Genomic DNA, 27,234 nt, shown 5'->3' on the forward strand with positions numbered 1-27,234 from the left:
CTACCTGCTGGCCTCGCTGCTTTGGATCCAGCCCAGGATACGGTTGGCCTTCTGGGCTGCGAGCGCACATTGCTGGCTCATGTCCGGCTTTTCATCCCCCGGTGCCCCCAAGTGCTGCTCGGCAGGGCTGCTCTCAATCCCTTCATCCCCCAGCCTGTATTGATGCCAGGGGTGGCACCAACCCAGGTGCAGGACCTTGCCCTTGGCCTTGTTAAACCTCATGAGGTTCACACAGGCCCACTTCTCGAGCTTGTCCAGGTCTCACATTTTCTTGGTGATAAAGATGGAAGATATGTTGCAACTCTTTATTCTTTTTCAAAACCTCTTTTTTCCTCACCTATGGGGATCATGCTATATAGAAAATACAGTTTGTTTTGGCCTCATTTAAAGTATCTGTGCTTCCCATCTTCTCATACTGAAACAATGCACTCAGCAAACATTTTTAATTAAGGAAGGAATGCCTTATGTTTGTCAAATGTCTGATATCTTTTTATTTAAGTAGTAGTGTTTTTTAATACATGTTTTCCAGTACTTTAAGTAACAGTTTAACAACATAATAAAAAACCAGAATATAAACCAGTAGGAAAAATAATTACCTTTACTATAGCGTATCTTCTGGGTACATATTTTATTAAGAAATAAAAACACATAGTAAAAATCAGCTCAGAAATTATCTTGCTTTAGATAATGAAAATTAGTTATATGAGCTATGGCTGATTACAAGAAAGGATGATGAATTCCAAGTCCATGGGATTAAATACAGTAAAAAGTTGAGTACTGGGAAAATCCTGCAATAAAAATTTATTGATTGAAATGTCCTGCTATGCAAGCACCTCATAACTGAGTAGCAAAACTACTTCCCATCTGCATAATACTGAAACAACTGAAGACCAGCAGTTACTTTGGTGGTCAGTTTTGCTCAATAGATCCATCTTCTTGGCAGTCTGCTAGCTGATGGCCTTCCATCTTCATAACAAAAGGGTTTTTTTTTAATAATGATGGTACTTGGTGGAGCTACAAAACTCAGTCTGAGACTGTTGAGACCCATGAAAGTGTTAGAAACACCTGTTCTGAAGAAGGGCTGGTTATAGGACACAACAGAGAGAGGACTGACCTAGAAAGCAGAAATGGGCAGCTAGGGCTGGGAGTGGGACTGCAACAGATAGCCTTTGAGCAACTATTCATTCCAGAGTAATTCTCTCTCTCCTTTTAAGGATACTGTTTATGCAAGAAGAAAAGGTGGCTGACAGAGTAAAAGTATATTAGAAAATAACAGCACAAAGCTGATGTAAACTGGAATCAATAAAGAGCAGGTTCTTTCAAAGCTTCACGTCCTATGATGTGCCACACGTTTCATAGATACTGAAGTAAATTATTTCCAATGTGGGAAGAAATAGGGAATACCCCATAAGCAGCCACATTAAGAGAAAACAGAATAATAGAAATGATGACAGTAACAACAGTGAGGATAACAACATCACGTTTATCACTAATAGTAAAACCAATAATAAGATTAATTCTTACCTGAAATTGCAAAGCCACTGAAGCCTACTGCTAACACCAGAAAGGAAATAGCCACACCTTTTGTATGAGAATAACCAACCACCAAAAGCAAGGTTGCTTCCATCCCAAAGCCTTCAAATGAAACACATAGGAATAAATTACATTCAAATTACTATTAGTCACAGAGATACCAATAAGGTCTAGCCAGAATAGCAACTTAAAACGAGACAAAATTCTTTCGTATCTTACAGCTATTCTTGAACATACTTCGCAGCTTTGTGGATTCACAGAAATATTTGAATATTTATTGTTCAAGAATATACTTTTTTCTCTTCATTGCTGTGTAAATGACCCAAGCAGTTGGTGACATTAACTCACTGAGCAGTACAGGGAAACTATGAGAAAGTGACTCTGTGCAAAGCATTGAAAAATTCACAAACACACAAACGTGGCAGGGAAAGGAGAAAAATACTTCTTGCCTTCAATTTCTCATGGTTGTAGTGATTTGAGATGTTCTTGGCAAATAGAGTACAAGAGCATGTTTCAGATAAGTGTGCCACCAACAAAATAGGACAGACTTGAACATCACAGGGAACTTCCAGTCTCTGCCATTACTGCAAATTAACATTTTCTAGTATGTAACATTACAATCCTTCTGGGTTTTTTTTTTTTTAATGACAATGAAAATATACCCTGAAAACACAATGACTCTGAGAATCCTTTGTGAAGATGCGTAGCCAAGCTGCATGGCATCTCTGACTGCAGGCATCTCTATTTCAGGCAGCCTGTGCTGTCCATAGATAATGTAAGCCAGGAACTGGCAGAGGAGAGCGACTCCACAGGCTATCTGGCTTGAAATTTTTGCTCTAATTTAGTATCTTCCTTACATGTAGATGTCATTGATTTTTCAGTTCAGTGACTGAACTGGAAACAAATTATTTTGTGCTGAGTAAAATGAGTCTGTTTGTCCCCCGTCTGGTTTTTTTACCCAACCCTTCCAGCCTAAACTTGCCAGTGGGTTCTGCTGGAAGTAGCACGCAGGAACATGGCCAGTTATTGCAAGGCTGTATCCACTGGGAAAGGATCTCTCCAGCACCACGGTACATGGTTAACTTTGTCTGTACAAGTTTGCAGGATGAGGCCTATTTGATCACACTCATCTTCTGGGCCAGTCCCTATTATCCTTTTAATTATTAACCAAGCTTCTTGCCTCCTTCCTTTTTAAAAGCATGCTCATATGAATAAGGATTTATTCCATGAGGACGTCTAAAATCAGCTCTCCATTAAATGCTTCAGATTAACCAGCTGCAAATGCAATCTGGACTAATTTGTCTCTTGTTACAATTAAACATGGACCAAACTATGATATTTGCATCAACTGCAGCACACAATTGAAATATTGTATTTTCAGAATCCAATAGTACCTCCACAATTCATGACCTTCCTTACAGTGGTAGTGGTTAAAATCTTCCTGCTCCGTAAGAAGTCAGCTAGCTGCCCTCCAATGGGTACGATGATTGTCATGACCATGTGAGGAACTGCCGACAAAAGGCCAACCTGCAATTAGACAAATGAGTGCTTACTGCTCATGTCCTCCCTCAGGATTTAGGGGGAAGAGAATAGGGACCATACCTTTTCTTCACCTCTTCCTCCCACCCGGCCCCCCATTGGACAAATTTTTATCCTGGATCCTTGTGTGGGAGGATTGCAGACCTTTCCTCCAACAGAATCTGCAACCAAGACCTGGGTGACCTTAGGATGGAGTGACCTTAGGATGGAGACTCCACAACCTCTCTTGGCAACCTGTGCAAGTCCTCAGTCACCCTCAGAGTAAAAAAGTGTTTCCTGATGTTCAGATGGGACCTCCTGTGTTTCAGAATGTGCCCTTTGCCTCTGGTCCTGTAACTGGGCACTACGGAGAAGAGCCTGGCTCTGTCTTCTTCGCACCTTCCCATCAGGTATTTGTATACGTTGATGAGATCCCCCCTGAACCTTCTCTTCTCCAGGCTAAACAGTCCCAGCTCTCTCAGCCTTTCCTCATAGGAACTGGAGAGGCTCCAGTTCCTTAATCATCTTTGAGGACCTTCATTGGACTCTCTCCAGTATGTCCATGTCTCTCTTGCACTAGGGAGCCCAGAACTGGACACAGTACTCCAGGTATGGCCTCATCAGTGCTGTGTAGAGGGGAAAGATCACCTTCCTCTACCTGCTGGCAATACTTTGCCTAATGCGGCGCAAGATACCATTCACCTTCTTTACTGCAAGGGCACATTGCTGGCTCATGTTCAACCTGGTGTCCACCAGGACCCCAAGGTCCTTTTCTGCAAAGCTGCTTTCCAGATGGATGGCCCTGCAGCATGTACTGGTGCATGAGCTTGTTCCTCCCCACGTGCAGGACTTTGCACTTCCCCTTGTTGAACTTCATGAGGTTCCTGTTAGCACATTTCTCTAGCCTGTCGAGGTCCCTCTGGATGGCAGCACAACCTTTTGGCATATCGGCCTCTCCTCCCAGTTTTGTGTCATCTGAAAACTTGCTGAGGGTAACCTCAGCCCCATCATCCAGATCATTAATGAAGATGTCAAACAGGATCAGAACCAGTATTGACCCCTGCGGTGCACTGCTAGTTACTGGCCTCCAACTAGACTTCATGCTACTGATCACCACCCTCTGGACCTGGCCATTCAGCCAGTTTTCAATCCACCTCACTGTCTGCTCAACCAGCCCATACATCAATGGCTTGTCTGTGGGGATCTTACAGGAGACGGTATCAAAGGCCTTACTGAAGTCTAGGTAGACAATAACCACTGCTCTCTGCCTCTCTACCAGGTCAGTCATTTCATCATAGAAGTTTATCAAGTTGGTCAAGTGTGACTTCCCCTTGGTGAATTTTCTGCCAAAGGGTTATTACTGTTTCTGTTAGCTCTGGTGCTTATCCCAGATATGTGAAAAGACTATTTAGCGAAGTTTTAGTGCAGTATGTCACCTTCTAGAAGCTTTTCTTTGAAGAAGTAATTTAGTGAGAAGTTTGAGTTTATTTTTTAGGATGTTCAACCTCCTTACATTGACACTGAGTCAGTTTTACATTAGTTTTTAACTAGTGAGGTACACAGAGGTGCAACTCTAGCATTTATGAAAGGCAATTCAGAATAAACAAACCTATTTTGTCTTAATACCGCTGTTCTTCATCTCCATGCTGCGCTTGGCCATTCAGAGTGTCATTGCTACGACAGCATTGCAGAACCTGGGCACACTGGTGCTCCCAGACCACACAGATAATGACGTTGTTTGTTATCAGTTTGCAGGATTACACTTGCTTGAAAATTATTTACAATATAGCAAGTAGTTTTTCTAAAGGAATGTTGGGAAAACTTTTCTGGAACAAATATTCTGAAGTCCTCATGTATGCTCTGAAGAGGAAGTGTAACAATACTGGCTTTAATGAAGTGGCAGTGGCAGGAAATATCAATCCATACGGAATTTGACCCCTCATTGTCAATGAAAAGTAATGAAATAAAAAAAAGAGGATAAAAATTAACTGGCAAGTAATTCTAAACTGCCAGCACTAAACAAAATGTGCATTTCTATTTACTTACCTTGTGGTTTTCATGATTTTTTTTTTTAGTCAACTCCCAAAACAACTTTTCAGTTCTTTCCTTTTGCTAATAATTTGATGCTAGCAAGCTTTTATTTCTATCAGATCACCGGAAGTATGTCATCCCAACTAGTGTGAATAATCTACTGTAATGACTCCAGAGAGATCTGGGGATCTTCAAGTGCTCTTCATCTCCTAGGGTGAGGTCTGAAGGTCACTGCTTCACCTCAGACATTTACCTTGCTTATTGCAAACCCAAAGACTTCTTCAAAGTAAGCAGGCTGACTTATAAGGAGCAAATAGAAGGTCCAGCTTCTGCAAAAGTTTGCCACAATGATTGCATAAACTGGCATTGAAGTGAAAAATCTCTTCCAGGGAGTACTAAATTTCTAGGAAAAAAAATAAAATTGAAGGCATTTTTGAGTAGGCAGAAGGCAGAATAAAGAGCGCAGTATCTTTTAGTATCAGGACTATCCAGTACATTGCATCAAATTTACACTGCAAATCACTTACAATGCAAGTGAAAGATATCTCCTGGGTTATTGGCAAAAGACAAGTAGAGAAACTTTCTTAGAATAGTTAGGATTTTTAAGATGACTACTGTACTATTATTGCTCTACTTACTGAAATTACACAAGGTCTTCTGGAATCCTGCTATTGGGATAACAGGATCAATAAAAGAATCAAAGAAAACTAGAGAAAACCTTGTGCCGTTCCCCACTTTTTGGCATGATGCAGTTTGAGATATTCCACTGAAAGGATTGTGTCAAAAGGATTATCCAAGCTAAGAAATACGTGGTAGCGCAGCAACAGGCAGCTACCTGCTTCAACCCAATCCGTTTCATTCAGCAAAAAAATCTGTGGTAGAGGATTTAATTTCTATAACTTGCTTTTGGCATTTCCAGTTTCTATTTATGACTCAATACTCCAGACAGCAGGCACAAAAAACCACTTCAGAGCCTTATTCACTTACAAGAGAATTCAAATCAGAAGCTGAAATATGCAACTATGGCAATATACATTGACATTCTCCTTTTTTTTTAAAATGGTAGTTGTGTTCTACAGGCAATTGTATGCCTGTGGTCGTGTGTGAACACATGGTGGTGGTACTAATGTCCTCTGCAGTAGAGCCACTGTACAGCAAGGGGAAAACCATGACCTGGAATGAGTGTGTGTGTCTCCAGCCAAGACCTGAGTGAGTTCAGCCAAACTTCAGGAGCATGCCCAAAAGGAGAGTCTGGTACTTTATACTCTCAGCAAGGCTATTACACAAAACATGTAGAGAAAAGAGTTTGGAGTTATTTTGCTCCAGAACGTTCTAGAGTAAAAGCCAAGAAAGAAGAGTTTATCAAAGAAACAGCTTTTTTTTTCACCACTAGCAAAAATGAATTATCTAAGGAAATGGAGAGAAGTTTGGTGGGAAAATAGGTTTTAGTTTTAAGTTTCCAGGATCTTCCAGGATCCTTTCAGAGAGAGGAGAGAAGTCTTAAAATAATGAGCTGAGCTGTTGTGAGAGTGAGGAGGGCAGAAACCCTGTTCTCAAGCTTTCAGAATTTCAATCATCCTTGATAAGAGCTCAAAAGGCAACTGGATAATTTAACATCTGCAGCCAGTTTCTTATTTAGCTATTTCCATTAATATTTTTTAGAACAAACATGATAGTTGCTCAAGAGCAGGAGATCAGAGTGTGTGGTTCCCCCTCTCTCCCCAATGCCTTCCCCTCCCTAGATTAGGGAGGCCCTATAAACTGAGAGCTGAAACAGCAGTATGTGTTTTGCCTGTTGCTGAACTCGTCCTGTCCAGCTGCATGAGCCTGATCCTGTAATTTTCGTAAAAGGAAAAGCCCCTAAATATCAACAGCAAATAGTTCTGCTGCCTTTATGCAGCTAATAGTATCCATCCAGTCATACACTGATATTGTGTAAAGTGCTCACAAATTATAACCAGAAAAGCCTTTTTTTACTTACACTGGCACTAGCTAGGCTGGCTCCTTCTCCGATACTTGTTTCTATATATATTCTTTCTTCATTGGTTATTGTTGGATGTGCAGCAGGGCTCTCATAGGCATTAAGCAGCCAGAACACGTACCAAACAATCCCAAACATTCCTGGAGAGGCAGGAAAAACAAAGCTCGGTTTTAAAAAAACAGTAAAGCCACACTTCAGCATCTGCAGGCCTTGAAGTTTGTTTCAAGAGCCAATTAAACCAAATCTGTGTAGAAAATATGCCGAGGGAAGTAAGAAAATATGATCACTAACTGTGTATATTATATGCCTGCTTGCAAAGTGTTTGAGCATTTTGTCACTTGTATTACGTGATATGCGTGGGGCAGAGAAAAGGCAGAACCAAAGCTTTATGTGGGACCTGGGGAAGGAAAAAAGCACACCGGTCATAACATGGTCACAGTCTGCGTAAAAGAACTTCACAGTCAGGTTGTGATGGCAAATCTTGTGGTGCATTCTGTGTCTCCAGAGAAAACCCATCTTAACTGGGTTGCTGATGTGCAAGGCTGCATTTGAGCGAGCTCTGCCACGTACCGCGAGGGGAAGCACGAGGCACCACAGATCAGCAATAAGGCCGTACCTGTGTGATGGGACCACCTTGTAAAGGTGGCACTGCTTTTAACCGAGGGTGGGCAGCATGGGGCAGATGTCTCAGGGCAGAAGGTTTCAGAGGCTTTCAGCTCCTCATCATCAGCACATGCTGTAGCATTCACTGTTAGCGTGTGCTCCGGGACACGGACCATGTGAGTGTTTGTGCTACAGAGCAACCTTTGCAACTGCATCCAACCCTGTCACTGGGTGACCATGGGCTGTAGCCTGGTCATTACAATTTTAAAACATTTTACAACAGATGATTACAAAATAAAAGCTTTCAGAAGCTGCAATAAGTAGGGAATAAATTGGAATACCCATTTGCAACCTCTTCATTCACCAAAACAACTTTGATCCCTACTTGTTAAACAGGTTTAACAAAACTGCTGGCAGTACCAGTCTAGTCACAGAGATCCTTTATGTTAAGCAACTCACCGTAAATATAAAAGACTGATGACCATCCTATATACTGTACCAGCACACCTGCCAGTGGCATGGCGACCACTGCACCTGCATAAGACCCTGAGGAGAAAAAGGATTAAGAAAACATGTCAGCTATGATAGGGGAGCCCGGCCTCCAGCACAGGTGCTTATGGGGGCAGAACTGGAGGAACGCCTCTGGCTGATTGGCACCACGATTTCTTGTGAACGTGAGGAATGGGATGGCTACCGAAAAATTTAGCTTGGGGTGGTAGGAAGGACTAGCCCTCACTGCTGTGGGATCATGGGTCTCATTTTGCGGCTAGAAGGGCTATGCCCTGTAGGTAAATGGGATTCGCAAAGCTGAAACTGATGGTGAACCGCCACACGGGCATAAGCTGTATGCACTGAAGTGGGGAATCCCACCTAACCCCGTGGCATACAAAGTGAGCTCCGGAGAAGCTAATGGCCCAAATTTCTGAAGCCTTCTTGGTGTCAGAAATCCTGATGGTTGCAAATATGCTGGGAGACTCTTGTCGTGGCCCTAGCTGCATGACCCCACAAGTGCTGCTAGTGGAGGGGTTGTTCAGACCAACCCTGAGTCTGTTTAACCATGTTTAGTTTGTATCAGCGGCATGAACAAACAGCTGGAATAAATAGGCAAAAGTTGACAGGGGAAAAAAAGGATAAAAAAGTGGTGTGTGCCAAGGTTTCTGATTGGGAAATATATAATACTGGTGAAATACATAATACTGGTGAAATACATTTCCTACTGACTTGTAGAAAGAGATGAGAATTTAAGTGCTTGGAAAGGAATTTCTATGAAGACCCTAGGGAGAATTCATGCAATCTGGACACTTGGTTTCAGTGCAAGATGGTGCCAGTGGCTTCACATGTGAGAAATGTTGCTTTGAATTATTCTAGGAAATGAGATACTTGCGGTTTTGAGAGTATTACATACTTTGTTAATGAACATTTGTTAATGCTCTACTCATTAGCAAATAGTTCTCTATGATGGTTCACAGTGACCCTTCTCCCTCATCTCTGTGTAATTGTAATTCATTTTTCCTACAGCAATAGCAAAGCCCCAGGCAAGAATACAGTCAGAGAAACCAGGAACCTGGTTAACATGGAGTTTCCTAATTTTTCCACTGTTCCTGTGCACCTTTCAAGTGCAAGAATTGGTGATCTGTAGCCACTAAAATGGGTGCTGAGCTGCAGGATGGATCTTTCCATACCCGGTGCTAGGATTTCAAGGAGAGAGCACTGAGGGTGGAGAGGCTTCTTTTTTGGTCTGTTCTTCCACAGAAAATAAAAACACCTAAATAATCATTAAATCCTGGAGTCATCTGTAGCAAAAATAAAATTCCCATAATATGAAAAGCTGCTTTTGTTCTGTTGTTTCACTCCTCCTTTTACCCTTTCTCCTGTATTTTAGTGCTATATTTTTCCCTAGCATTCCAGTTCCACTGCTGATGGACAGACTTTTTTCGTGTGACTTTTACATTTTCTATTGAATATTCTCTCTCAGACATTCATCTTCAGCTGGCTTTACCCCACCACCTGCATTTTTTTTTCATTGTTTTCTCTTCCACCTTTTGCAACTGTTTACTCTTCAAAGTCCTACTATTTCTGATTTTTCTTCAGCATTTTTAGACATCCACTCACCAGTCCAATTACCCTGTTACAAAGGGGAAGTGACACACCAAATACAGATGATGAGGGTGTCTTAGAGGATGGGAAATTACAGAGTGAATTAACAAGCAGGGCCTTTTGCTTCCCTGCCAACACAGTGCATTTGAGATAATAGATTCCTTCTCTACACTCTGCATATCTGGACCTTTTAGGGTACGAAAGCAGAGGGAGTACATTTGGCTTATGCCTTATCTTCCTTACATTTAGCCATCTACCCAAATCCAGCCTGGAGCTGGTAAGGAGATAATAATATCCACAGTTTTGCCTGGAATTAGAGGATAATTGAAGATTGCAGGGTTACTAGAAGAAGATGAAGACGTTAGGTAGGAGAGTGTATGAGGAAGGGACAGCTGAAACTAGACCTGGGAAAGGGCCAGACAGGTGTGACACTCACAGTACTCTCTTCTGGCAAGAAACTGTGGTAGCACAGAGTGACCTGTGGCACCTCTTTTCAAAAACTGCTACCCAGAGGATGGAATTAGAAGTAGAAAACCCTTTTTTTTTTTTTTTTTTCCTTTTCATTAGTATGGCTGTAAGCGAAAAGAGGGCATCTTCCTTGAAGAAAAAGGTGTAAAACCTTAGTATTTTTCCTGCTCCCTGCTTCATAACAAGGTTTAAGGCTCTTGGCAGAGGCTAGAAACATTCCAAAGGGAATGAGACAGTTTGATTTCTCCCATTTTTCCACTGAGTTCCTCCCTCCGAAGTCTTCCGAAATTTCCCACAAGCCATCTTCCAGAAGGCCAGCTGTCAGCATTGGAAAGGGACCCAGAGAAGAGAGCAAAGTACAAGCCTGATCATAATTGAAAACAGAGTAAAGCAGAACAGCCAGTGGCAACAAGTTACATCACCTCCACTGCAGTATATTGAGCAGCCAGCCTAAAGTACTCAAGTCCTTTCAAAATAATTTTTTAAGTGCATGCTTGATTAGGAGAGTCAATTCAGTACGTGTAATAAATGGAATCCCTAAAGATGGAGCAAATGGAAAAAAACCCAAAAGGTGTGATTTCTTTCATCTGACACCTCTAGACCCATTTTAGTTTACTATGAGAGTCATTCTGAGGGTTGGCTTTAAATGGTAAAATGGTGACATATTAAACAAAAAGACTCTCAGGTTCCTGAGCTCAGAGTACAAGCCAAAGGGGTATGTGGGAGGTACAGCAAAGGGCAGAGGGTTTGAATTTCTCTTTTAAATCATTAACTGAATAAAATATGTCTAATAGGAATATGTACTTACCTAAACCATATAAGCCTATCAACTTACCACAGAACGATGTGGTGGCCAACCTGCTTCTCTCCAGTGGAGGAGCCCACTTACTCCACATCCCGTGGCAGGCTGGGTAGGTGACGCCCTGGCAGACATTTCACACATCATGTGATTTGCTTTCACTGCATTCCTACTTCAAGCAGTTGCTGATATTGTCCAACCTGTCTAGCTGTTTGTCACCGTGGAATGATGCAGGAAATGTTAAGTAAGCCTGGAAGAGCTCTGTTGTTTGGATATGAAGATGTCAAAATAATTTGGATAATTGCTTAAATGGCAATGTGTTCTGGGGTAAAAATACTGTTTAGTACATGCAGTGGATGGCACAAGGAAACTAAAATACCTCAACCTGCAGCGCCAGAAACCTAAAGTTTTTATTTCCTTTTAAGTAAACTTAAAAATATAAATCGGTACGATTAAAAAATTGTCATCCAAGCAACAAGTAAAAATGTAGATTGAGCAGAAAACCTGACCAAAAGATCTTATGATTTTTTAAAGCCAAATGTCCAAAAACAAATGATGTATGAAAGGACCAAAATGGTGAGTGCTCCTACCTCCACCAGACCTTGCAGAATCCTTACAAACATCACACAGCCATAATGCACTCTTGCTGCAGAAGGGATGACCATGTTCAGTGTAGATGTTAGAAAGATAGCTGCTCCAAATACCCTATGGAAAAAAGTAACATGAAAGGGAATATAATTATTGCCTACTTTTCAGAAGTGATGCTGTTCTCAGGTACAGTCACAGAGACAATCTCACATACCACCATCTCACCAATCCAAATACTTGTAAAGTCCCCTTATTGGCAAAAGGGGGACCTTTTATTGATCCATATGGTCAATACATTTTCTTCTCTGAATGGAACAGAGTTTTATACATAGTTAAAGAAAGGTGCTGGGTTTTAATTTGTATCACAGGAATAGACATGGGTGTTGGTACTGGAGGCTAAGCTGTTTATATGAGTCATCACCTGAAAGAAGGATTCCTATCCTGGGAAGTACTTAAATTCTGTTAGATCAATAGGGTTTAACTTAGATCAGGTAAAGTCTGGTTTAAGTGCCTCTCTGAAACATGGGAGTGTGCTGGTTAGTTCCACATGCTGCTGCTAAAATGTGTAACAGGGCTGCTTAAGGTCAACTCCTTTCCAGCATCACTTCTCTAAATAACAGCTACAAATATCCTTTGTGATTGTGACATAGAAGGGGCATTTCTACAAGACAGCTTCTGTGAGAAACATGATATAAACATTTTGTTACACTGCTTGGGAAGAGCACTTGCTGCAGCTGGGCACAAGTCAGTCGAGGCTCTAAATGCACGTGGGGATGGGTTCGCCCAATGTAAAAGAGTATCTGGGGAGCTCATTTGAAAACTGAGGTTGCTGCACCATGGAAAACACCACTGGAAACCAAGAAAGAAACTGGGAACAACTGGTTGGAACAACCATTGAAATTACCACTATTAGGAAGGCTCTACAGAGGGATCTGGACAGTCTGGAATGATGGGATGAGGCCAATTGTATGAGATTCAAGAAGCCTAAGTGTCGGGTCCTGCACTTGGGTCACAACAACCCCATGCAACACTAGAAGCTTAGGGAAGAGTGGCTGGAAAGCTGCCCAGCGGAAAAGGACCTGGGGGTGTTGGTTGACAGCTGGCTGAATATGAGCCAGCAGTGTGCCCAGGTGGCCAAGGCGGCCAATAGCATCCTGGCTTGGATCAGAAATAGCGTGGCCAGCAGGAGCAGGGAAGTGATTGTCCCTTTGTACTCGGCACTGGTGAGGCCGCACCTCGACTACCAAACTACTGTTTGGTTTCGGGCCCCTGACTACAAGAAAGACACTGAGGTGCTGGAGCACGTCCAAAGAAGAGCAAGGAAGCTGGTGAAGAGTCTAGAGAACAGGTCCTGTGAGGAGCGGCTGAGGGACCTGGGGTTGTTTAGTCTGGAGGAAAGGAGGCTGAGGGCAGACCTTATCGCTCTCTACAACTACCTGAAAGGAGGTTGTGGCGAGGTGGGTGTCGGTCTCTTTTCCCAAGTAGCAAGTGATAGGACAATTGGAAACAGCCTCAGGATGGGCCAGGGGAGGTTTAGGTTGGATATTAGGGAAGATTTCTTCACTGGAAGGGTTGTCAAGCACTGGAACAGGCTGCCCAGGGAAGTGGTTGAGTCACCGTCCCCGGAGGCTTTTAGAAGGTGAGTATACGTGGTGCTTAGGGACATGGTTTAGGGCTGGACTAACGATCTTAAGGGTTTTTTTTCAACCTAAATGGTTCTATGATTCTATGATTAGTAAGAATAAGCTGTGCTTGATTGATTAGATTTCATGTATCTGAAGCCTCAGGTTTCCTTTCTGTGCAATGAATGGGGTTCAATAGCAGTGTCATGAACTCTGAATATCAAGAGTTCATTAACCCAGCATCTGTGGAAGCTGATATACATGAGGATCCCCTCTAAGATCCTGCTACAGCACTGAAAAATATCAGAACTGGCAGTAGGAGTTCTCCACAACTGCCAAGCACCATTTACATTGAATGGATTACTGCTAATCCTCAGTAGTTTACTGTCTTCTTTGTGTTGTCTGCAATTCAACAGACTGCCTTTGTGTTGGAGATCTTTCATTCTGCAGATAGAAAGTTGCAGCAGTTGGTGGCCCTGGGGACCACAACACTTAGGAGATGGGAGGTCAGCCCAAAGCTGCCCTGTCTTGCTCCGAGACTCAAGGTGACACGCTGAGAATAAAGCAGTCCTTTTTGTTAAAGGCCCTCAACTCCTAGCTACGCTGTTAGCTAGCAGCATGCTGCTGTTTGTGGACCATCATTCATGTTCCTTTTTCAGACTATTCAAATTCTGTGACATTTAACAAGTTTTGAATTGTCTTGTTATGCATGTGGCATTTCAAAAAGACACATTAAGCTTCATTCTGACATATGAATGGTATTAGACAGATATTTGATCTGAAATCATATGATTTGGACAACAGCAGTATTTGTCTCCCTTTTGATTTTTCTGCCAAAGGCATACACAGATATTATTATGCATCCACTTCAAAATATTTATAAACTTTTAAAACCATAAACTTTTAAAACATTTTGTTGCCATTCTTTTCTTCTTCTTTTTTTTTTTTTTTTTAAATAAAGGTTTCAATTGTTTCCATTTCAGTCTCTTTTTGAAAACTTATTTACAGGAAATATATGTCACCTCATTTTTTGAATCTAGGCTTACTATTCACAGTAGGATTAATGATAGTATTATAGTGCAAAGAATCTACAGTCAGAGATCAAGACTGTTTTGTCTAAATTCTCTACACCTATTAAAAAAAACAACAGTCCATGCCTAGACAGCTCATAATCTGAATGACAAGAAAGCATTCAACAGATGAACACAAAAGCAAAGAGGCTGGGTAGGCTGGTGAAGGGAAGTGACAAAGGAACAGATTTATATAGAAAGAGGTCTGAAAATCTGAACTGGAATACAAAGCCTATGATCATATCTTGACATTTAGGAGACCGCTTTCAAAGCCAAGTAAACATTTAGCTGAGAAATAAGTATTACTTAGCTCTCTATTATGATTGGTGAAGAAGAGTTTTGCACCTTGCTTCCTTGCCACTAACAGAAATATCAGGTCTGTTACCATAATGCTATTGACAGTCTTGGGGAACTACAGCAAATCATGTAAATTAGTAAGCACGTGAAAGAATAAGACATAAGAAAGAGAAGGCGTTTAATTATCCAAACAGCTAGCTCTGAAGACTGAGTTTCCAATCTCTGCTACTTCATTTAGCAACAACTCTTAATATGCCTAGGTTGTAAATGCATCATTTATACTGAGTTAAAACCAGTCACTCTTCTGCTACTATTTAAGAGGGCGGGTAGTGTTTCCACAAAGAGCCAGCATCTTTCCAGCAGTTCACTGCCATTTATCCCAAAGATGTTGGTCCCCACCATGACTAAAAATATCCCAGTTCTGTTCAATTCATTGATGTATTCTTCTCTCCTCGCTGCTGTGATCCCCAGCCAGCTGCCACTTCGGGATCAAAACAGACTTCTTCAGCGACAGACTCGTCTGCCCAGCAAGGTGCTGTTACTGAAAACCGGTATCAGGAGGTGCCTTATGTTTCGTGTATCCTTGTCACCACCAAACAATGATGAAACTACATTTGGATGCCTGTTTGAGGATAAGCAGCAAGTTAAAGGGACATTGTCACTAAATGATTCATGAACTTTTTGGTGGAATGCAGACCTACACAAATTTGGACGAATGTATAAAGCAAATTACATGGTGTTAGATGGTTTTTGTGCATAACCATAAAGCACTCAATATTTCCAGCTGTTCTGAGATCCATTTAAATCCCTCATTATTACAGATTGCTATTTGCATTAGAGAAGTGCAAAGGGTGGAGGCGTCCATGTATGTTCAAGGTTGCACTGTGCTGAGCAGGATTTAAACAGGTGACAAAGGTACCTAAATCTATAATGTCAATAATAGGATAGAATAATACATCTCATTGCCAGACTGCAGTTGGGACAAAAGAAAACATTTGTCTTTCTCGGGGGGGATGGGTTCACAGCCTGGCCCCAGATCTCCTGGTTTCCTGCCCTGTGTCTTAGCAAGTAACCCCTCTGAAACAGAAACTCGGCACCACTGGTGAATCTACCTAAGCTGAAATTGGTTAGGTAAACAAGGAATAACGGAAAAACATGGTGTTAGCCAGACCTGTGAATCCTATTGCTACAGACAGAAAGTCTCTTTGAGCCCAGCCTTTGGGATATTTTTGCTTCTCAGCAAATTCTACTCCTAAACCCAGTTATGATAGTCAAATCCATAATTTTATGTTGTATTATAGTATTAGATCGAGTCTGAAAGTCTCATGGGGACAGAAATACAGCTTTCTGTGTATATGCACAACACATACCTAACGAAGTAGTCAGCTGACAGAATACGTTGAGTTACAGTGTAAACATGGTTGATTTTACTGTTTGCAAGAAAATTAAGGAAACAAAAGCCAAACAAATAATATGCTGAATTATTCAGCCAGCAGTGTGCACATCTGTGTTTCAGGGCCCTCCTGCTGCAAAAGCTGGTGGCAAGACTAAAAAGGCTGGGGGAATGATTAAGCTTAGCTAATTTGTTTGGCCTATTCGGCAAATGGAAAAATATTCTGCTTAGGCACTTTTGTGTGGTAGAGGAATGAATAATTGAGGATGCTAGTAGTGTTGAAGAAGCAGTGCAAACTGAACTCTGAGTAACTTTTGGCTACGGACAGAAGGGAGTTGGGACTCAACTTCTGGGCAATTCTATGGGATGACTCTGTCCTGGAGTCATTTCCATAAGGACTTATAGGTGGGAAGAACTCCCAGGCAGTCTTGTAACTCTTATAGCTCTTTGCAGAATGCAGAGAGCAAAGTACTTTGATTTGGGGCAAAACAATATATAACTAGCCTTAAAGACCTTTTCCAATTCTGAAGTGTTTGTAGATAAGTCACATCTTGTTTGCAGAGAATGAAATGAGGTCCAACCATCTTTTTTATCTCTAGATCCCAAACACTCTTAACATGCACATCTCATGAGCTCATTCACAACCAGCTGTTTTCAGACAATCTCCCTCTCTCTGTTGTGATCATATTCCAAGTTCTGAAGACTTTTTGAAGTAAAGCCCAAAACCAAAGTTAGCAAAGTTTGGCAAAATTAGCTACTTTTCTTACTTCCATTTTCAAAAGCAGTTGAATTAAAAAAAAATCAGCCCACAAATACAATGAGCATAGAAGAAATCTGTATAGATGCTCGTAGTTCACCAAACAGAAATCTTGAGGCTCTATTAGAAGTTCTAGGCAATCCTAATTACAGACAGTCAGTACTGTATCCAGCCATGGCGAGGATATCCATGTGCATGAGGATGGATTTGTGTCTTCAGAACATAAATAGTTCTGTAATTCCTACACGCCCAGCTTCAGTCCACAGGGAATTTTTAAAGGAGAAAAGTAAAATTTTGTTGGAAAATTTTTGTTTGGTGTTAAGTTGAGCTAAAAAGCACTAAGGCAACTTCTGAAAGACAAATGCTACTATCATTGCCTGAAGCATTAGGTGTGATTTTCCTAACACTCTCCAGAAAGCATTATTGTTTCGAGAAGAAATGTGTAAATATTTGAGATTAACAAGCTAAATTGGGAGAATCAGCAATAGACATAATGGCAATCTAGGCCCATTTTTGGTTATAGACTAAATACTGCACGTTCAGTTTCAGATGTGTATTCCTGAAACACATTAATTCACTATTTTGGTAATCATCATTTAAACAGTGTAAAACAGTCATCAAGCTGTAAAGCTTAATTCTTTTGATTATTGTTTTCTTACCTGTTAGCAGCCAATTTGTTTGAGATGAACCCTCCTGGAATTTGTGTCACAATGTAACCCCAGAAAAAAGAGCCATGAATGAGTCCCACTGTCTCTGGATCCCAGTTGAATTGGGCTTTCTGTAAAGGAAACAGAAAAAATGCTGTAAGATGAAGCATACTTATTGTAAGATAACCACTATTTGGAAGTCACACAGAAGTCACTCATCCTCCAAATCAAGGCAGTCTCTTTACGCTGGTGTTGCTGAGCTTGAATCCCCCCAGTTAAGGCAAAAGGATGTCAAATTTCCACGTGAGATTACTGCTTTTGCTCTTAGCTATCAGTCGGGTGGATAGGAACGGGGAAAGGTTTCAGCCAGAGGGCAGCTAATGCTGGAGCTTCATCTTTGCCACTTGTCACTGCTTCCCCCTGGGCTGCTTAGTCCTGAAACGTGCTCGGTGTTATAGCAAGGACCTGATGCCTTTCAGTGGACATACCCATTTCCCCAAGTTTATGGAGGTTGCTCAGGTCCTTTGGGTTGATCAGCTTGTCAGGCTGGTCCTGTATTATCCATGGTTCTCCTTTTCAGGGCCAAACTCAGACCATCCACCATCTGCATTAAGTGGCATGGGAGTAGAAAAGGGGGTGTGTGTGTGAGGTGTCGGGGGTAACACCTGAAGACAAGGCAATCTAGAAATAAAACTAGGTAGCACTAGCTAGCTGACTAGTTTACCTTTTATTAAAAGTGATGCCAGTCATCGGGCTGGATTTGGATACAGAAGGCCACCCACAGGCTGGTCATAGATGGTTCCTAGCCAAAAATGTCTGCAGCCAAGAGAAATGCTTTCACCATACACCTCATCCTTGGATACCAAGCAGTTTCAGTCTTCTCAAGGCTCTTCCTGAATAAGGACATTCCTGTTCTCTGATGACCTTGTTTGACGTACTTTGTTCAGAGGAGGAATAGCCAAAGCCCAGGGCAAAACGTAGAGGAAGTGAAGAAAAGAAAGGTGGATCCAAGATGCCCCTCCTGCCCTCCATTCTGAGAGATCAGACAGGGCCTGGCACAGTATAATCACATTAATGTGATCAGTGTCAACTTTTCCTCCTTGAACCCTCAGTTCAGAAGAGCTGTTTTGGAGCAAAGAGTAACCATGATGTTTTGCTTCATAATCATTTTTATGGTAATCACATGGCACGGAAAGGTGGCTAAGCATCATATGAGGAAGTAGCACAGATGTCTTTTAGATTCTGAATTAAAATTGTCACTAAAACACTAAAGAAAAATGAAAACTAGAGTGATAAACCTTAACATCTCTTTTTTCTGTATTACTTTCTGTGTGTGAAAGAAGAACCAGTTTTCACCAGGAGGTTGATTTTTTTTCCCAAACAAGCAAACTAAAAAACAGCTCCTCATTTAACATACAGGGAGAAAGATGGCATTAATTAGCCAGGCATGTTTACAGAGGGCTAAAGGATTTCCCTCCCCATCAATATGCATTCTGACAAGAGACTCACTTCCCTGTGATGAGTTACATTTCCGTTTTAAATACCTAATTTTCGACTAGCGATTTCCAGCTCAGTTTCTAGGTAATTTTAATTTCTGAAGGCAGAAACACCATGCGGCATGGAAGAAGTTCCTGTATCATGCCCAAACAGAATAATTTGAGATTTGTGAGATGAGTGTGTCCAAATTTCCTCAAACTACCTCTTCTGAGCTTCCCAGCCTATGCAGGCACATCCTTTCTCTTGCTACAGCGTGAAGTATAAACCAGAAAGTCATAGCGGGACCTTGGGGAGCAGGAATTAGACTGAATAAACACAAATTCAGCAGCAAGTCTAAGCAGCAGGAGTTGGTCAGAGGAGATTGCAGATGAGGAAGAACTAGGAAACTCTTCATTCACTTTGGTAAATCTTTCTAGGGTTTATTGAGTCTGATCAGAAACACTCTTTTAACTTTGGAAATTTACTATAGACATGTTCTGCAAATTTCTTGTACCAAAAGTTAAAATATTTGGGAGAAAAGATGATGAATAATTGCACAGCTTTTCATTCACCTCTAGCAACACTACAGAAGGTATCTGCCTCTCTGGGACATGTGTTTTATTTTAGGGAATGTGCTGAGAAACAAAGGGTATTCATGGGCTGGAGGAAGCCTGTGTTCCCTAGGAGGGACTGATGATACTTTGTCCTTCTATAGTGGCTTTCCTCCTAGACCTCAGGTGTATGGGGAATCCTCAGGTAAGAGTCAATATTTCTGTGAATAATTTGTAATGACAGTATCAAAAAATAAGTCAACAAGCAGAGCAAATGTAAATGAGGTTCAAGTTCATAAAGTCCATAAAGGGACTCATGATATCACAGCTATGTACCAAGGCAGGACTGGGAAAACTAAGATATGCATTGAACCTGCAGTTCCTTGGATACATTGTTAAAGGTTTGTAGGCATCTGCTGTGAAACACATGCCATCTACTGCAAATCTGAAAATAGCTTGGCACCTAGCTCCAAGTACCTCTAGACAGCAATCCACATTGTCAATAACCTGTAAAAACCTGTTGTCTTATTGCCAGTGACTACTTTAAGGTCTTGAAAGTCACCTACTGATCTCAATAGAGTGAGTGCAGTGCTACATACAGCAATTAATCATTCCTTCTGTAGCAGCATCAGAGCGTGCTTCCCTGAGAGATAGTAAATAGTAAAAGCTTCTGCCACCACAACACAACCTGTCTACGACTGAAAGATCAGGGACCTGATAGACATGCAAGTCAATTCAGTTCTCATTTCTGCTACTTGCATCCTCTATGACATTGCAAATCCTCAGATCTTACAGATTTTTAATGTGACTTAGAGACCTAAATAGGAATTAAGCACCTACACATCTATGTGAATTCAGATTCACGTGTCCCTGTTTTTGACCTATGTATATAGACTACTTTTATATGTGGCACTTCGATGATTTTGCAATGGGGTCTGCTCAGAACAGAGAAAGGAAGACGTTTTCTCACCTGCAGCTCTGGTTTTCCATTAACATAAACAGTGTTATTGTTCACCATTTCCACGATGGCAACACCCAGGTTACACCTAATTCCGAAGGAGATGCAAAAGCCCAGGCCGCTCATTATGGCAATGATGTAGCGCTTGGGCAGCCCGCAGCAGTAGCAGTCGCATGGTGCCAGCTTGCGGGTGCTTGCCTGCACGGGCCGCCCCTCTTCTGTCAGCTCAATGTGATCCTCCTCTACGTTTGTGCCATCAATTTTCCTAAACGGATGAAGAAACAGAAAATGAAAATGCCTTACGGTCTCAGTAAAATTTGCTGAAATGTAAACGGGCAGTTACATGCTCCAGTCAGCTGCTAAATCATCTCCTTGCGAGGCGTTTGTCTCTTGGTTGTGTATGAGTCAATGCTGGGCAGGCTTTGAAAGGTTAGCATAGCCTGCACTTTTTCATGAACGGCCTCTGAAGTTTGTAAATCCAAGCCACCTAGCCGGCCAGCTAGCTAGAAAAATGTTCACAGGCTATTCATGAGCATAATTATGAGAGCCAAATTGAGCTCTGTTGTGATAAATTCTGCAGGTAGTTAGGAAAATATACATATGAAGAAATTCATCATAATTTCTAATTAGATCCACTAAGCAAAGCTGGCAGTAGGTTTTAAGATAAGGGCAAATACAGTACAAAGCATGGTTTTGCTCAGCCCAAAACTCCCTGTGAATTTGTTTTCACTTGTGAGACAAAAATCAGAGCTATACTGAAGAGAAGAGGCTCTGGCATCAAATCACCTCCTTAAGATGTAAAAGACCCAGGCCCAGACTTTCTCTGCCTGAAAGGATTTGAAGCCACGTGTCCCCACTTCTCTGAAACATCCTCTCACCACAAGGGCTTAGGTCATTGCAAAGCAAACCCCCGCAACTCCTACTGTTGAACGTGTTGAACTTTTGTTTAAAACACTTAATATTAAATGAGATCTGAAGGAAGACAGGGACTTTCTGGGCTGTTGATTCACCACTCCTCAGCAGCGGAGGCTGAGATGGCTTTGCCTGTATCAAATTTGGTGTGGCAACTGCAGTATGTTTGGGAGGAGCCGGGAGGGAAGGGACCAGGGATGCAGGCTCTCCCATTTACTCGGGATAGGGGCAAATGGTACCCAGCCACTTCAGCCTGTGAGAGGCTGCCCACCAGCTACCGGCTGACACAGGAAGGCAGCTCCTCTGGCTTTGCGTATCCAGCCTTTCCTTTTCCTAGAAGTAACCTAGTTGAGAGATTCATATTAAACAAAATGGCACTTCCATGTTATCTGGAATTGCATGACAGTGCAATTAAAAATTAATTTGGTCTCCCAGTCTGATTGGAGATATTAACATCCTGTGCTGTAGGACCAGGGAATATCTCTGGTAGAAAAGGTGAGGTCAGAAAGAACTGAACACGGTTAAATACTTCCTTTCCTAACATTAACTTCCCATGTCTTTGTTTTAAATGCAGAATATGGGTTTTCTGACACGCTGAAACACTTAAGCACATGGTTAGCTGTGAATACGTGACTAGCCCACTGAACACTATCCATGAGCTTAAGGTTAAGTGTTTACTGAAGGATGGCCTCGATCAGCAGTTACATTATGAAACCTTCCAGTTTTGGCATTGCTCTGAAGCAGTGAGCTCAGGATCCAGCTCCTTTTGTGTCTGCCATGGAGTTACTCTCAGTACTGTAAAAATATGAACAGTTGCTTCATCTAAAGGAAGCCCAGCTTGCTATATAAGATGATGAAATTATTTCATTCGCTCTTTTCTGATAAGAAGCAACTTATTTCCTTCTTTCACACATCTGGCTGAATGTATTTGAAATCTAATGCACTTCGGTTTTCCCTATAAAAATCAGCTATAAAGAAATGTTGCCAGAGCATATATGGATGGGCTACACCTGGCCGACCTACACAGTAGCTGGTTGGGTTTTTTGGGAGAACAGTGTTTGTTTAATCACAGCTTTCACCGGTTGCTGTAAATCTAATGTATTACCCATAATCTAACAGCTAGTACTCTATACTAAAGGTTTTGCCAATATAGGTGGTAAGTATGGCTTCCTGGGGTGCCATATGAAATTTCACTTTCCAATATGAAATTTCATTTAAAAGTCTCAGCATTTCTAGGCTTTACAGCTACAGGCTAACTGATGCATCATTTACTATATTACTCCTTTTTACATCGTATCATCAAACCATTACTCCAGCCTTATTCTAAGCAACAAGAAAAAAAGCATGCCACAGTCCACCAGCTCACATTTCCAAAAAACACTAGAATCAGAGTGTTTTAGGCCAGAAGGGAACTCCAGGGGTTATTTGATTTAACCCCTTGCTCAAAGCAGTGCTAACTGCAAAGTTAGATCATTAGCTCATTGTCAGGCTGGAGGGAAGACTTTGCATTAAAGCAAGGTAACACAGGAAATGTGATATTACTGTGGTGTTATTGAAGGTGATTGAGATCTTATGATTCACTGGCAGGGAAACAGCATTTGTTACGGAAATGACAGTACAGGGAGTAATGCAGTCAGGCACTTTAAAAAGACACCATATATCCCATGCTGTATATATAGGTAGGTGTAAACTGAATAAAATATCAGAAATAAAGACCTCAGGAAGTGAAAAGACAATTGAATAATTATTTTTTAGAACTGCTGCCATCTCAAAAAAGTTATTAACAAACCAAAAGAAGTAATTTAATTGTCTTCCTCTGACATAATCTAAGATACTGATTGAATTAAATCAAAGCACAAGTCTTCAAATTTTTATACCTTTACCAGGCTATCTATTTGTAAGAGAGACATTAGACTTCAATTGGTGCATTATTTTGGGCAGCTGGCAACGATTAGACACACCATGCAAAGCCAAAACATCTGTTCCGATATGGACATTTTCAGCTGGCTGTCAATTCACATAGGCATGAAAACATCCTTCTGCTCCAAATTCAGTGTTGAAAGTGATGAGCCAGGACTAGCACTACGGGCCAACATTGCCTCTGCAGAGAAACTAATTGTTTTGCTATTGTATTCAACTACTCATTAATAAAAGCAGGTTGAGGACTGATCCATGACCCCAAATTCACACAGTATTTTTCATACCCCCAAAGCTTAACGTTAACCCCTCTGTAGCAGATTTGTCTCGGAGCAAACTATTTTGCAATAGCAGTCCAAAAATGGAGCTGGAATGAAGCATTAGCAGTGCAGACATTCACAGAGCCAGTGTTTGACCTAGCTTTTTGGCCTTATTTTATTGAACAGGTATATAATGAAGGTGTGGCAACTCCATGAAAAGATGAGAAATATATCTTCCAATTGATCTGTATATTTTGGTAGAGCCACTAAAATTTTCACTTGTACACCAATGATTGAGAAGAAAACTGCTTCAGAGCCAGGGCTCTCCTCTAATTATCTGACTAACGCAGGAGAGCGTTTTGCTGCAAGGGAAATGTTCAGTCCTTACATCAATCTGTTTCCTTTTTTCAGCAAACATACAACACTTGGCAAGTAAGAAGAGCTAAGCTATTTGAAGATATTTGCATCCATGTTCTGTGCCCAAATGTTGTAATAACTCTATGCAAAATTTCTCTTCTTTATTGAATGACTTTACTCTGGCATATACAGAATTTTGGAAGAATTAAGGAAATTTCAAAGATTCCTATCAGTAATAAATAAATTCCCTAGAACACATATACATTAACAAATCTGTATTTATGGGATTTTAGCATAGGAATTAGTTATTTCTTCCAATGATGAAGTAGGTGGACTAGAATCATACCATTTCATTTGATTAAAAACATATAGATTCTACAATAATGGGCAAATGTTGATACTTGCCACGTGTTAGAACACATTCTAGAATACCTTTTACCAGATACTACAGTCTTTCACAGGCAGCTGCAGCACAATCATGCACAATGTTCAAACCTCACACCTACAAATCCAGCATCAGTCATCACATGCAACAATTACTGATCATCCTGGCATAAGTTCAGAAACCTACACACTGACTATTGAAAAATATAATTTATCCAAAAGCAGATACAATCTTCTGAGAGCTCATTTACTATCTGGGGATTTGCCCAGGTGATAATTGTCCACACCAAATCCTACAATTGATGCATTGGTACAAAATCCCACTACAGACAGGCAAACCTTCTTACGTTGCTCAGTGCATGGGACCTCTCCAGCTGGTTTCTGCATGGTATTTGCATGAAACTCATGGCATGTCTCAAATGTACACACCATGGGACTGCATCTCACAGGTGCTGCGCTCCCAGGCTGCAGGGCAACCTCGCAGTTTCTCCTCAGCACAGCCCCAGTGCACTGGAGGGATGCCCAATGGGTGCTGCAGCACAGCGCTGCACATGCATATTGTGCCCTTGCACTGACACCATTGTACAAGGGGCCTTGCACGACTCACAGACCAGCTGAGTCTGGACACTTCACATTGTGTTCACAGTGCTGCATGGTTTGCGGTGCATTGAACTCTTTGTACTTGTGTGCAAAGGAAAAATTTGAGAGGGCTAAGGCTATGATCCAGCGCAGGCGGAGGAGCTCTGTCCAACGCAAGGGTATATCGCCCAGCTTCAAGTTGCAGTTTTTAGCAGTTTAGGCTGTCTAATTCATCAATGAACATCAGCAGCAGCCAGAACTACACCTATCAGGGCCCAGACTACATACAGCAGCCGTGTGACATGGCCCATATGACTTTTCGCATTAACAGTAACATTATTGAGTTGTAACCCACTTAGTCACTTCCCACTTCATCAGTAAGCCCACAGTTGTTGTTAGCTGGTCCAAGAGTCCTGAAATCCTCAGAGTAGGCAGAGCCTGAGATTTTACTTTAGTTCATGAATTTTTCTTTGACTACACTAAGTTCACAGAAGACCCAAAGTGTTTGTGCATGCCAAGAAGCTCTGCAGGAAAAGCTTTCTTTTCTGGGAAACTTACAAGGCTTGCAGAGCCCCAGCTCTGATATCCATTCACCCAAGACTTGAATCCTCTAATTTTTTTTTTTTTGCTGTATTTAACTAATCAAGAACAAACCCAATTTTGCATAAAAAAATATTTTGTACAAAACATCTAAAACATTTTCTAAAACATCTTCTAAGATCTCACAAATGAAACCGCTGGCAACAGCCTAAAGAAAGGACTCCTCTCGGGTCTCAGCAGTTCAGTCCCCCTTGCCTCCCCTTCCAGGATCCAGCTTCCCTAAAGTAACCTCCTGTGGGCAGACTCTTGTTTTGCAGCACCCGCAAAATAATTTGAGGTTGCTACACACCTGTGAGGAGGCAGTAAGTTGCTTTATGCCGCTTGTGCTTCAGCACTTGAACTTGTCTGTGGACAACCGCTATGGAGCAGCCGGTATCTGGCTGCTGGTCTTGCCAGACACCGGCTTCTGGATCTGCTCTGTTGTTTGCAAGACAGAGGAAATGCAGTACAAAGGCATAGACTCGTCATATTTTCCAAAGCTAAAAAGTATTTTTCTACCCACTTTGCTAGTTTTGATCCCCCATCAACACATGGCAGTCAGTGAAATCACGCTCGGGGACCTAGTCAAGAATGTGCATTAATATAATTAATCACCTATCAAACGCTAGAAGAGAAACCAAATTCTTTGCTGATTTACACCATATTAAAGCCAATTGGATTGGGTGAAGAGCAAAGTCGAGGTTGCAGCTGGTACATATACATATGTACCATCATGTAAAAATAGAAGTGTATGCTCTCGTTTGTAGGCTAAGCTGTAGAGAATGAAGTTCAAGTTAAAAACATGCATGTTTCTTTCCTTACAGAAACCTTCAAAGATGATGACTGCATATTTCCTAAGCGACTGCTCAACTTGCAGCAATTCTTACTTAGATCTGGTTGCAGACATAGTAAAAAAACTTTTATCGTTTGGATTATTTCCTCCACTGGCCAGTACATCTAAGAAAGGCACTGGTATACATATGTTTAAAACAGAAAATAATTAAGTCCAGCAAACTCTCTTGTATCTCAACTCAGATTTGGGTTGGTTTGATTCAGTAGCAATGTTGCTGAAGTTGGATGCCGGTACTATCAACTGTGTAGGAACCAGCATGACATCCTTGATATGTGGCTACAAGAGGAGAGTAATCTGGATAATTTAAACTTTTCATACCATTTGCACATAGCAAACCCAGTGTACTGCCACATCACGTACTCACTAAATACAAACCCTACATGTATTTGGTCAAATTGGCCAGCAGAGCCCACAGCAAAGAGAATTTATGATTGAATAAATGACTTAACTTGATGTTTTAAAAGAAAAACAGAATCCCTGGAATTACTATAGAGTATTGTAAAAGTAAAAAAAGCAAAATGTTAGACTTCATCTATAACACTGTAAATGAAGAAAAGGTAAGTTGAAACTGTGTGGAACACAGATACTCTGTTCACATGGTATAGAAATAGCGTAACTGACAATCTGCCAGTGCATATTAGTAACTTCTTTAAAAGTGTACGTGCTTATTTTCTTGCATATACATGCTGTAGTATAACACATGTAAATTATTACACATTTTCTTGTGATCAAAGGCATGTTTAGATATGCCAAGAACTATATCTGGACTCAAAATAGCATTCCCAAAAGAAGGTAAAGGGATGGATATGAAAGCAAATACAATTCAGTCACTAAAAATACACTCAGTTAAGATGTTGGCCTAATCCATACGAAGATTTAAAACACTTAACATCAAGCATGCAAGAAATGCCACTGACCCCTCTGGCTCTCATCTATTGATTACACAAATAGCTGTTGTCAGTGGCCATTACTAATAGAAATAATCTTCCATTTAAATGAGAAAT

The 27,234-nt window shown here is 41.3% G+C and overlaps 1 protein-coding gene across 1 annotated transcript in view; it reads right to left on the minus strand.

Annotated features, from left to right (window-relative positions):
• SLC17A8 (solute carrier family 17 (vesicular glutamate transporter), member 8) overlaps positions 1–27,234 on the minus strand; it is a 29,776-nt gene that overhangs the window by 1,727 nt on the left and 815 nt on the right. The window contains exons 2-10 of the mRNA XM_009321340.1: positions 20,402–20,654; positions 17,417–17,535; positions 11,621–11,735; positions 11,067–11,154; positions 8,126–8,212; positions 7,064–7,203; positions 5,336–5,485; positions 2,928–3,060; positions 1,525–1,635 (exon numbers count right to left, since the gene is read on the minus strand). Coding sequence (XP_009319615.1) covers positions 1,525–1,635; positions 2,928–3,060; positions 5,336–5,485; positions 7,064–7,203; positions 8,126–8,212; positions 11,067–11,154; positions 11,621–11,735; positions 17,417–17,535; positions 20,402–20,654 — 1,196 coding nt within the window. The remainder of the gene's footprint in view (positions 1–1,524; positions 1,636–2,927; positions 3,061–5,335; positions 5,486–7,063; positions 7,204–8,125; positions 8,213–11,066; positions 11,155–11,620; positions 11,736–17,416; positions 17,536–20,401; positions 20,655–27,234) is intronic.

Source organism: Pygoscelis adeliae, unplaced genomic scaffold, assembly GCF_000699105.1.
Source record: "Pygoscelis adeliae isolate BGI_AS28 unplaced genomic scaffold, ASM69910v1 Scaffold232, whole genome shotgun sequence".
In the NCBI taxonomy this organism is placed as follows: Eukaryota; Metazoa; Chordata; class Aves; order Sphenisciformes; family Spheniscidae; genus Pygoscelis; species Pygoscelis adeliae.